Below are 12,957 nucleotides of genomic sequence, written 5' to 3'. Positions count from 1 at the left end.
TTCCGTTGGAAATACTAAGAAGGCTACAAGTTCTTGGCTATTATACCGGGTTGTAAACTTTTTCATGGACTCACTTTTTTGGGAACCTTGTCATGGATTCTATTTTACAATGGATTGCTAGCTTTTTGGAGGTAAGGATTTTCCATTTCAAACTTCGCATTCCAGAATTATTTTAATGCAATAAATGTTTATTATTTCAACCTCCAATCCTCTTATATCTGTTAAAGCAATATCATTCATTCATTCTCATGATATATTTGAACCACATAAACTCTCTTTCATGTTGTCTATTTTCTCTTTTTATTTTTTCTATTTCCTTCCTTTAATTATCACAAATTTCTACAACAAACAAAGTGAATAAGAAAAGTTATATTATAAAAATCCTTTTTAAATGGACAATATAATACGAAGTTACGGCATTTAAATATATATATATATATATATATATATATTAAGCTGATTTTGATAATTAAAAAAGAATTAAACACTGGCCTTAAACATAGTTCTTTGGTAAGAATTAAGAAAGTGTATACCTATTACCTATACAAAGATTTGCCACGAAATTCATCTCCCCTTTATAACTACCACCTCAGCTCTTACCACAAAGACAAACATACCAAACATCTCTCTTTCTCTCTCTCCCCTAGCCTTGTCGGCAAAGGACGAAGCCATGTAAATAATAAAAAATGTTAGGTATACAACTTTTGTCACAACTTTTACTACAATTTAAATATTAAACAGTGGTGGTCCATATGAGTTCACGATTCTACTACTCACAACTCGCCAAGTGGATAAATTGTGATCGTAGCATTACTTTATTCAGATGAATATAAAAAAATTTAGGATTGGCTCATTTAATTCTTTTCAAACCAAATTGCGTTTGACTTATCATCAAGTTCTATATGTTTATCTTCTCCCAAAAAAATAGTTCTATATAATTAAAATTTATTTATGTTTAACAACTCAAGCTCATTCACAAACTATTTGTTTAATTTATTATTTTTCTTATATAGTAAACCTAAATATAAAATTGTTTACTTTCTCACAAATTTAGGTTATAATTAATATATAAATTATATTTTAAAATATATTATGTAAGTTGATTAGATAGATGATTATTATTTTTTTTTTTATAAACTTGAGATTAGATCATAAAAAATTTGTAAATAAATTCACAAAATATTAAATTAGTATTTGTTATTTATTGATAAGAAAAATATTCATTTCATAGCGCATGCGTCGCGCGCGCGCGCGCACACACACACACACAATATATATATATATATAATATTATATATACTAAATCAAGTATCATATAATTACAAGATTATTCTAATAAAACTCCAACTTAAAAAGTTTTTCATAAGCCAAATAAACCCGCAAGTCACAATTCAAAACTATAGATAAATTATTGAATATTCTGAAAATATCATAAATGCATACTTTCTTCTCTTAAATAAATTGTAAATCTTACCATAAATTTAATTAGTGAGATCTACAATTATATGAGAGAAAGAAATATATATTTATAGTACTTTAAGAGTATTTTATAATTATTAAAATCTATATATCTTATATAATATTATTTTTCAAAATCATGGCACTATGATGTTTCTATGATGTCATTTGTGTGTGACTTGATGTGACCATACTATGACCTGGTTAGGTAATCGCTTGGAGATTTGGCGACCATCGAAATGACAACAACCAACCAAAACAAACAAAAAAAGGGAGAGGGGGTGGAGAGAGTTAGGCACGCAAGTTTAAATATATGTTTTCAGTTTTTAAATAATATTATATATATTTTTGTATATTTTTTTATTTTTATGTATTTTTTAAAAAAATTAAAAATTGTTATTTAAACATATGTATCAGATACACCTTTATTATTTGAGAAAGTGATGCCAAAAATTGGGCAAAAATAGTAACGGTGGAGGTGAGTTTGTTCATATAATAATAAGAAAAAACTTGTTAATTTGTTCAACCTTGACAAATGCATGTATTTTAGTACTCGTTAACAAGATCTTTTATTTACGGATATTATTTATACACCCAATTTTACATGATGATGGGTCAACCAAAGTTGTAAGCCTACATTCGACTACACCATGTTTTAAAATTGAGTGTTTATTATTGGAAATTTGAAATGTTTATACAAAGACCAAATCATGTTGGTTCGACTGTTTGGCAGTAAGACACAGAACTTCGAAAAACATCAGCCAAAGGAATGAGAGAGAGACGAAAAAGGAGTTTTAACAGGGCAGCGCTGAAAACAATCAGATACTCCGCTTTCTAAACCCTCAAAATATTAGCAAACTCAGATACTCCGCTGTCTAAACAGTGCTCCATACGTTGGATGCAAAAATCTAAACCTGTTACATGGGAATGAAGGCGCATACACCTGACCAACAAATTCATCAGTCATGATTGATTTCTTCCACTCTTATTTAGGTCTTCAATTGGTGACACATTTCATTATCTTAAATGACCAGTAATAACGGGGAAGAGGAAGGTCATTGTTGCTTATTTCACTAACAATAACATCATCACTCATGACCTATAATAACTCCCGCTCTCCTACACTGAACCTGATTGTAAATAGAACTCAGAAACTAGTACAAAGATCGACAAATCATACAACATGAGAACAGGATGATACAACAAAAACAAATCCAAATTATTGACATTCTAATCAAGAACTAGTTCGCTTGGAACACAAAAGAGAACAAATTGTGGATTTTCCACTAATTACAGCTCATAAGGCAAAAGCTACGGCCACATATCTACATCGGTGGAAGCAAAAACAGGATCTACAAAAGAAGAAAACATTGTCCGTCGGAAGCATTTTTAGAAATCTTTTTCCCTCAAATCTGAACAAGAGGCGGTTCCCGCATCATCTAAACAACATCCACCTGAACCACTAGATTCCACTGGCTGTGTTTCTGTATTATCATGATTGTCTCCTTCAGATCTTCCAGGGAGTGACACCAAACCCATGGCTGCAAAGCTGTTTGCAATGACATTAACATCTCTCGTTCCACAGTAGAGACCCCGGCTCCCAGTAACGAGTATACCTCGACTCTGATCTGCATTTGTTAGAACAGCAGGCAATACATCCATCATCGGTGGGTTAGTCTGGGTTGACCCACTGATGAGCAGACGCAGAGTCTCTCTTGCACCCTTTTCCACCATGGAGTCAGTTTCAGACATCAATGGGTTCACAAGTTTTGGGTGCAATGGAGTGATGGAAGTTGAAATCGCAGGACCGGCACTAACAAGGTAGCCTTGACCTGAAGAGCAAACATCAATAACTGGAATGTGAACAATTGGGTCACACATCAAAGGCGTGAAGGTTGGGATCTGCTGAGAAGTTTGTATTGGAAACCGGAATAATGGGTCTGGCAGCAGAGCTGGGAAATTCAAGGGAGCTTCACCTAGATTGAAAGGCGGTGTGGAAGTCAACAAGCTGGACGGCATAGAAGCAGGTAATAAACAAGAAAGTGGGGGAAGGGATGGCAATTCATTGGATGAGGTAGGAAGTTGTTGAGTTGCTGCTGAGCATTGCAGAGTTGATCCGCGAGGAGGGCACCAACAATAATAGGGGGTGAAAAGGGGTGAACCTATGTAAGAGACTTGAGATGTGGGGTTTAGAGCTGGTGGAACACCCAAGCTCCCTAGTGATTCTAGAAAACTGGATGGGGAGAATGACAACCCCCTGGTGGTTTCCGGTAGCTTCTCATTTTCGGAATTATTTGAAGAGGATGTATCAACTGTGATTGTTGAAGTAATGGTCAGATTGTCAACTGCTGAAAGATGGCTATCCCCTCTCCGGCGCAATTTTTCCCTGGCAGCACTCCTTAAAGAAGACAAGCATTTAGGCAGGCCATCTTTAAAGGAACTTGATCTTGGGCTGAGGCTACCCTGATAAAAGGTATTTGCTTTTACTGCTTGACTGCCAGTGTGCCGGGAACGCAGAGATTTAGATGACGTTGATGAGAATTGTCCATTCTGGGATATATCAGACAGTTCGGTAGTGGTATCCAAGGGAGGAATGGATGAACCTGAAGAACTCGCTCGTGATCTACCTACTGTTGAACTCACAAGATAAGCACGAAGATGAGTTGCAAAACAGCTAAGGCGTGACTCACTGATTCCCGTAAATTCAGCAATAGAAGGTTTCCTTTTGAGTAAATCCTTCATCTGTTAGAATGGAAAAGGACAAAAAAATTAACGACAACTTTAACAGAGCTAGCAACAAGTAAAAATCAGTCTTAAACTTGGCTGAATAAGAAAAAATGTTAGGACTTAGCATTTTTCATACTCTTGACAACTAGAGCACAATTCTGAGCAACCTCAAGTGGGTGAAGGCCCAATCAAATTATCAAAGACATACTGGCATATGTAGATAGATGTGAATTATCAGTCAGTCATACCTTTGCAAGCAAATCAATTCCCAAGAGCTTTGACTTCTCTGAGAACCAAAAGTAAAAATCTCTGCCTCCTGGGACTTTTATAACAAAGGAACGGCCAGAATTATCTGCTGGGATTTCATCCACTGCCACAGCAGCACATTGGGAATTACTACTTCCAGTAAACAACCTCTCCGTCTGACCATCATCCCCAATGAATGAGAGGCGCAGATCAGATGTTGGCAAAACTGTAAGATTCAGGTTTCCCCTGCAACAATGCAAAGAAGAGAATGATATTAGGAGCATTGAATGGTGAAAACAAAGCAAAACAACATCCAACAAAGTAAACAAACACAAAAATACAACACATGATCTAGATAACATATAAAGAGCCTATAAAATCTACTTACATAATAAAAAGAAAAAGGTCCAATCAAAAGTTAATGTCCCTTATACTTCGGTTTTTATATAAATCTCATGAATTACAAATAATAAACAAATAACTTTTTAACCGAATTTTGTCTATTAATGCTTTGTCATATAATCGCGGATTTACAGTACTGTCTGCATAGTAATTAGTGCTAAATATAATCTCTAAATCACTTGTAATGAGACCCTAAAGCATATTTGGCCCAATCTTTTTTGGCTGTGAAAATAAAACCACTAAATAAATCCATACATGCTCTCCAGTAAGCACAAAGATTTTTTTTTTTTGGGGGGGTTGCTTGTAATGATTATCTCCAAGTGGCTTAAATTTCTCCAACTTTTGTTAAACAAAATGCAAGAGGAACCAAGCCTAAGTTCAAAAATATAGCTCCTCATTGACCAGCTTCAATGATGCATTAAGTACCAAACATCCATAATTAATAATCATATTTCAGCAGAGACAGATACACTACTCATACTAAAGAAATCATAGGCACAAAGAATTCAAAATAAGACATAAACTTATTAGTTACTTATGGTCCTTAGACCAAGTGCTAAAATTCACTACAGAAGATGTTTTTCAATGAAGGAAAAAGCTAGATGTTAAAATGTATAATGCATGAAGTAAACCGTTTTTAAATCAATAAATTCCATGATAGCGACATACAGACAGTGACATTAACTTAGATTCACAAGTATCTAAGAAGAGGCCTTTCACACCCAAAAATTCTATTCCAATTAAATTGCCAAGCCTATTGATCCAGAAAGCAGCAGCAAGCTATATAATATAGGAGCATGAAACTACCTTTACTTCCTCTTAATTCAGAGATCATTATAGAATACGCCCACTTTACCTACAAGTCAAAAGATATATTTATTTGGAAGAATGAACATTGTCACCATCAATAAGCCAAAACATAGATTCCTGCAATTTCTACTAATCATCAACAACCATCAATACGCCTACTTCCCATAAATATTGTATTCGTATGAAACTTGATACTAGAGGAAGAGTTCCAACACCCAACATAAAACCTCTATTCCCCTCACCCCCAAACCAAAAATACATATATACTTTTAAAGACACCAAAGAATATATAAGAAAATTTTAAGGTGACTACAATCTATGACATAATTAACATACAGAATGAGTAATTGGGAGTAAGGCTTTGCATTGAATTGTTATTTTATAATCAGCATAACCAGTATAATCAATACACTAACTTCCAGCGTTGCCCCCTGTCAAAATGCAACCACAGCTATGCAATGTCATATCAAGATGCAGCAGTCTATCATAAAAATAAATAGAATCTTGGACACGCAGCAATTACATGGCTAAAATGAATGGGCATTTCTATGCATTGTAAACATGCAACCTAGACATGTTCATCAGGAAAATAATTAAATATACTATTTGTCCCCTTGAGTTAAGGGATATCCCACAGAAACAAGGACATGAAAAATAAATAAACTTAGCACTACCATATACACTATACAAAAATGGAAAAGTAAAAAGACTATCAACCTGGACATCTAGAAGTAGTTGTGCAAGTATCTGCTGAAAACCGAAGCACTCAGAAGGGCTAAAAACAGAAAATATATTAATTATGATCACTGAAATTATATCACACATACACAAACTTACAGGTATATTAACATGTTCCATACACTGCAAAACATCATAACATTACTAAAATCAGGTATATTTTAAACCAGCTTCCTGCATGGAATAACCAAAGCCTAATTGTATAGCACAATGTGATCAATTACCATTAAATAGCTGCAAAAAGGTTTAACAAATCATCCATATATGTATTTTCAACTAAAGGAGTTACAAGAAGCATCACCATTGCATATAACCAACCATAGGGGAAAGGAAACAAACCCAGTCCCCTCCTCTCTTATTTGATGAGAAGAATTAATTAAAATGAGATAATAATAAGAGAAATATAAACCACTAAGTTTGTAAATTTAACAAGCAGAAAATTGTTGTGGAGTACAAAGTGAGTGACTGGCGAATGTCTACACCATGGATGATGAAAGCAAAATCGAAATCCTAACTCTTAAACCACAAATAAATGCCCCTACTGAAAAAGAATCACCAGCACAGCATGCCCACTTCAGGGATCATGCTAAAAATAATAATTGACTAAGTGATTTCACTTCAACCACATTACTGCATGAAATGATGAACGCTAGAGATACTACAAATCGTTCATTTTCATTGAATGCTAAATGCTAAATCAGTAAATCCAATCAATTTTTTTGCATTAAAAAGAGGATAACAGCAAAAAAACACAACGATGTCCAACTAATTTCACTTCAATCCATATCACAAGCATACAAAACATATATAGACTCACTGATATCAATGTAATTGAAATTACCTTATAGCGGTTGGGCACATGAGAGTCCCTTGCTTGTTGATCTTTCCAACGCGAATCGAAACAAGAGGGATACAGAAGCACCTCGCTAACATACCAACCTCTGCTGGCTCAAAATGCTGTTGTTTTCATCAAAAACACAAAATTAAAAGCACCCATTAGTTCAAGTGTCAATAGCAGAAATACCTAAAATAAAAACCGCGTTAAATCCAAGCTCCTATGGCTAAAACTACAAAATCAACAATTAAACCCTAAGCTCAATCAATTTATTTCTCAATTTTCACTCACGCCAAATTCGTGAAACCGTGCAAAGCCTCAGTGGCCACCACACCAATTTCCTACATAGAATCACGCCAAAAACAAAGCTTCTAACCACAGAACCAGTGAATGATACCAAATCGAAATTTCCCAATTCTTATCCAAAAAAAAAATCTCTTCGAATTAGCAACATACCTGACTCAAATGAGCCAGCAGGCGATCTTCGGCGACGCCATTCGAAGCGTCCATCTTCAACAACGGCTTCAACCTCTCATCGGCGCGACAAGCTCCCATCACTTGCAAATCCAGTGCCTGTAGCCATTGAAGAACACGGTCCTCTCGATCGCTCCGCTGAAGCAACAGATCTCCGTCCCCTTCGTCCACGAGAATATCCGTCAAACGCTCCGTCAGCCCAATCTCCCTCCTCGACTCGTTGTTCTCCCGCGAACCGCTCGAACTCGCTCCGGATCCAACACCGCACAACGAAACCGAGTCCTCCATCGACATCGACATCGACGACGACGACGAGTCTTCGTATTCCTCGCCGTCGTATTGGTTCACGCGATCTTGACCGTCGATCTTGTCGTTAGCCATAGCAAATCTCTTAGAAAAAAAAATTTTAAAAATTTTCCCGAAAAGTTCGGATCAAATCTCAATCGGAAACCCTAAAATCGGGCTCAAATCTTGAAGAAATGATGGCGATAAGGTATATCTGCGTGTGAGGAAGAGAGAGAAAGAAGGAGTTTTGGAGAGAGAGAGAGAGAATATCTCCCACAAAAAATTTTGTTTTGAGGCAGACAAGTATATGGTAGCGATAAATAAAAAGAAGCGCCTGTGGGTTCGTTGGAAAAACGAAAAAATTACCAAGCGGACCGGAAAGCTGTTTATTAAATACGATTTTTTTGAGTCGGTTTCAAGTCCGGGGCATGATTGCCATTTTGAAAAAATATTATACTAATACAAAATTTTATTACGTAACCTTTGGAAATTGATGGGTCAGTCGGCAAAGATTGGGTTTGGTATTAACTCGTAGCGTAAATTCCACTTAGCTCAACTTATATTAAAAATTAATAAGTGTCTTAATCTTAACAGTGAAAGAATTCTGAAAGACGCATGATTGCCAGAATATCATTTATAACTATCTCAACATTGGACAATTTTGACGGTTCTAGAATACAAAAGCATTGGACCTAAGCTGATAACATAACACATCAACTTATAAACATTATTTTTTTTGTAAAATGCTTTTTCTGTATAACACAACTTTTACAATTTTATATGCCAATTAATGTGATTAAATTATAAAGATTAATTTCTAAAATGCTTTTGTTATCGGATTGGATGAATATAATTAAGGTAAAATCAATTGGTAACGTATTACCGATAAAAAAAAAATTTGGTATTGTATTAGAAATTAATAAAAGTAAATAAACAAATGCTTTTTTAACTATATTGTGCAACTCTTTATAGTTTGCCAAAAAAATATCTCAATCATATTTCACAGATTCATTTATTAATAATAAGTCTGAGTTTATAGTATTCTCACCATGACTCTTGCTTCTTCTTCTTTATTTATATCAATAATTTTGCTACTACAAACTAAGCTACAATTTTTTGCCATAATTTTTCAAATGAAAAACCATAAATAGTAGAGAAAAATTTGTGAGTTTATGTGAAAACGACAGATAATCTATCACAATTTGTCACATAGGATAGTTGTAACCAAAGTTAGAGAATTTGCATAAGCTCGTGCAAAAAATCATGTCTATTTTAGCATAAAAACATACTCTTTTTTTTTCAATTTTACATACTTATTTTTCAAATACAACACAACCCAAATCAATTGATCTATTTTACGCTATATTTCATTAAGATGTCAGTCTATTTTCTTTATTTTTTTTAATTATTACTTTTTTTGAAATATTATTTCTCTTTCTTCATGCATAACAATTATTATTCAATATTTTCCTTCATCCTCGAGATATGTAAAAAAAGAATAAACAACTAAACGCAAACTAAATAATATCAGTAAATTTACACATTTATTGTAACAAACTTATAAATTTACACAATTATATATAAATTAATATTGGTCATTTAAACAAAACTGTATAAATTATACACACTTTTTTTACTGTTATAATTTAGTTAAATTAACACTCTCTATTTAAATATAGTTCACACATGTTTAATACATTTTTTTTCTAAAAACTGGCACACAATGTGGCCGTTTGAATTCGGCGTCCACATTTCCCTTCTGCGTTTTTAATTTTTTTCTCCCTGCACGTGAACAGTAATCTCACATGAGTTCATTGTGCAGGGACAAAAATCACTGTTCACGTACTGTTTAGCACTATTCACATACTAAAAAATATTAAAAATTGATCACACGGTACTATTTACACATTTAAAAATTATTTTGTTACAATATTTTCAGTTTCAGTAACGATAAATTCAATCAAACGGACCCAATAAACCCATCAGTTTAGTCAATTTCAAATCCTAAATTTTAATTTATTTACCGTGTAATTTATAGATAAATTCAAATTAAAAAATTACATTAAACTCAAAATAATAATAAAAAACTTTATCATATGTGCCAAGTATACCTGATGAAATTAATTAAAATTAAAATAATATTAAGATCATAATTTTTATCACAATTTATCTACGTGACAAGTCGTGAGCACGGAAAAAAAAATGGTGAGTTAACTGCTCCAACACTCACGATTTGCATAACATTTTCCTTCAAATTATTCCTTTTTTTTTTTTTTAGAAGTCAAATTATTCGACTTGCATGTGATGTGATGTGATATGAAAAGATAACGTCAGCATCAGCATANATATAAATTTTACACACTTTTTTTACTGTTATAATTTAGTTAAATTAACACTCTCTATTTAAATATAGTTCACACATGTTTAATACATTTTTTTTCTAAAAATGGCACACAATGTGGCCGTTTGGATTCGGCTCCACATTTCCCTTCTGCGTTTTTAATTTTTTTTTTTTTCCCTGCAGTGAACGTAATCTCACATGAGTTCATGTGCAGGGACAAAAATCATGTTCACGTACTGTTTAGCACTTTCACAACTAAAAAATATTAAAAATTGATCCACGGTACTATTTACACATTTAAAAATTATTTTGTATAATATTTTTAGTTTCAGAACATAAATTCAATCAAACGAACCAATAAACCCATCAGTTTAGTTAATTTCAAATCCTAAATTTTATTTTTTACGTGTAATTATAAATAAATTCAAATTAAAAAATTACATTAAACTCAAAATAATAATAAAAAACTTATCATATGTGCCAGTTCATGATGAATTAATTAAAATTAAAAAATATTAAGATCATAATTTTTACCAATTTACTACGTACAAGTCGTGAGCCGGAAAAAAAATGGTGAGTTAACTGCTCCAACACTCACGATTTGCATAACATTTTCCTTCAAATTATTCCTTTTTTTTTTTTTTAGAAGTCAAATTATTCACTTGCATGTGATGTGATGTGATATGAAAAGTTAACGTCAGCATCAACATAGTGGGTCCTAGCACACACAGACCAAAAAATGGTGGGACCAAGAGTACCACATCAGATGCTTTAGCTGACATTTTTGTTTAATTAAAAGAGTTTAGGTGATTGAAAGGGACAGGTTGGAATAATTAAGAGGTGGAGGGGCAACTGGCCAAGCCTTAAGCATTAGGGAACAGCAACAAAGTACGTTCCTGTGTGGTCCGTTTATAATGGATGAGGTTTCCTAACGTGTGGCTTAGGATATATTAATTATTGTAAGAAAATTTTTGAGAAAAAATAAAAAGTAAAGCCATGTTTAATAATAGTTTTTGTTTTTTATTTTTAAAAACTTGTTTTTAAGAACATAAAGTAGAAATAATTTTTTTATATTTTTGAAATAAAAAATATATTTGGTTAGTTGAAATTAAAAATGTAGTTTTTTGAAAATATATATATATATATTAAAATATGTTGTTATTAAAATTTAAACTCTAATGCTAACTCATTAAATGAGATAAATTCATTAAATTAAATATGTGTTTTTATTGACTTTTGAAAATTATAAATTGTAAATAATCTTTTGCATCTTTTCAGTTTTTTTCACAAATTAAATTTTGAAAACTGTTTTTATTTTCTGTTTATTTTGAGTTGCTAAACAAATTTTTTAATCTTAAAAATAAAAAATTATTTTTAAAAATAAAAACTAAGTGGAAAAAACAGTTACCAAACATAACATAAATTACTGTTATCAAAAAAATTTCAATTCTTCGTCAATTTTTTTTAAAAAAAATAAATGATTAATATATGCACTTAAAACATAATTAACCGAACATGATGGATTAACCTTGACCGAAATTGCAGGTAATTATTATTAAAGTTCACTATTTCTCTTTTCCTTATTTTGGAGACTGTTTTGGATGAAAGGGAATCGTTACTTTTGGAATTTCAACCTTCTAAATAATTATTGTATTGTGTTACTTACACATCTGGACCTTAGGTTACTGACAAATTATGAAATGCTATGAAATATCTACTTCTGTGGGTCCCATTGGACTTTAATAATTCATTATTGAGTTCCCAAAAAAGATTTTTTTTTTTTTTTTTTTTTTTTTTAAGGGTTTAGTTAATATGTCCCCTTAAAGCACATATTAAGATATTTATTTTTAGAAATATTTTCTTGAAAATTGAAAAAATTGTTAATATTTTTTCAATTTTCAAGAAAATATTTCTAAAAATGATTAATTATTATGTGTCCTTAGGACACACATTAAAAAAAAAAATTAAAATTTTTTTTTTAGAAACTTTTGTTAGTAATATGATTGGTGTTAAAAATTAAAATAGTTATTGGGATGTCATATGTTTGGAACACTTTTTATATAAAATAATAGTAAGATTAGGAACACAAAAAAGTTTATAATTTTTGTTACAACTTACTATATGAGAAGTTGTGAATGGTGGAAGTATGAAAAAGGTGTGTACTATTTTTTTGTGTCCCAAAAATTTTCCATAAAATAATATAAGAACTCTTTTTATCCTAATATGCAGTTGTTTCTAAAAAATGAAAAAAAAAAAAATCATGCATTACTATTACATATTATATTTTAAATGTAATTATTTTGATTTAACATATGGAATATGTAATAGGTGGGAAAAACTAAGCCAAGGGATAAAATAGGTGACACATTTTATGAAATTGTAGGGAAGATGGTGTATTCTCATTGATTGATCAATGTCATTGAAAAAGGTAGTTAGAAAATTGCCCCACCACTTGATTTATTGGGGGGCGGGGCGGGGATAAAGACCTCCTTGGCATATATGATCCGCATATGCTTCGGGATATGCCACAAAATGACATTAATCAAACTACTATTCAACTTTGCCTGCTTTTTGCCAAATTTTCTACGATGAGAATTATTTGTAACCTGGCCTGGATTACTTTTTATTATATTGTTGACAA

The 12,957-nt window shown here is 32.2% G+C and overlaps 1 protein-coding gene across 2 annotated transcripts; it reads right to left on the bottom strand.

Moving 5' to 3' along the window:
* Positions 1-2,656: 2,656 nt before the first annotated feature.
* LOC112019621 (uncharacterized) lies at positions 2,657-8,309 on the bottom strand. 2 transcript variants are annotated; one of them, XM_024052241.2, is made up of 5 exons: positions 7,673-7,785; positions 7,508-7,557; positions 7,223-7,338; positions 4,434-4,677; positions 2,657-4,200 (listed from the first exon to the last, which is right to left on the bottom strand). In XM_024052241.2, exons 3-5 carry the CDS (start codon positions 7,312-7,314, stop codon positions 2,848-2,850), a joined length of 1,689 nt encoding a protein of 562 aa, XP_023908009.2. In that variant the 5' UTR covers positions 7,315-7,338; positions 7,508-7,557; positions 7,673-7,785; the 3' UTR covers positions 2,657-2,847. The 2 variants fall into 2 exon arrangements, with proteins under 2 accessions (XP_023908009.2, XP_023907941.2); XM_024052173.2 differs by lacking the exon at positions 7,508-7,557 and having other exon boundaries at positions 7,673-8,309.
* Positions 8,310-12,957: the final 4,648 nt, after the last annotated feature.

Source organism: Quercus suber, unplaced genomic scaffold (assembly GCF_002906115.3).
Source record: "Quercus suber isolate HL8 unplaced genomic scaffold, Cork oak 2.0 scaffold_221, whole genome shotgun sequence".
NCBI classification, from domain to species: Eukaryota; Viridiplantae; Streptophyta; class Magnoliopsida; order Fagales; family Fagaceae; genus Quercus; species Quercus suber.
This window is presented reverse-complemented; position numbering and strand designations above follow the sequence as displayed.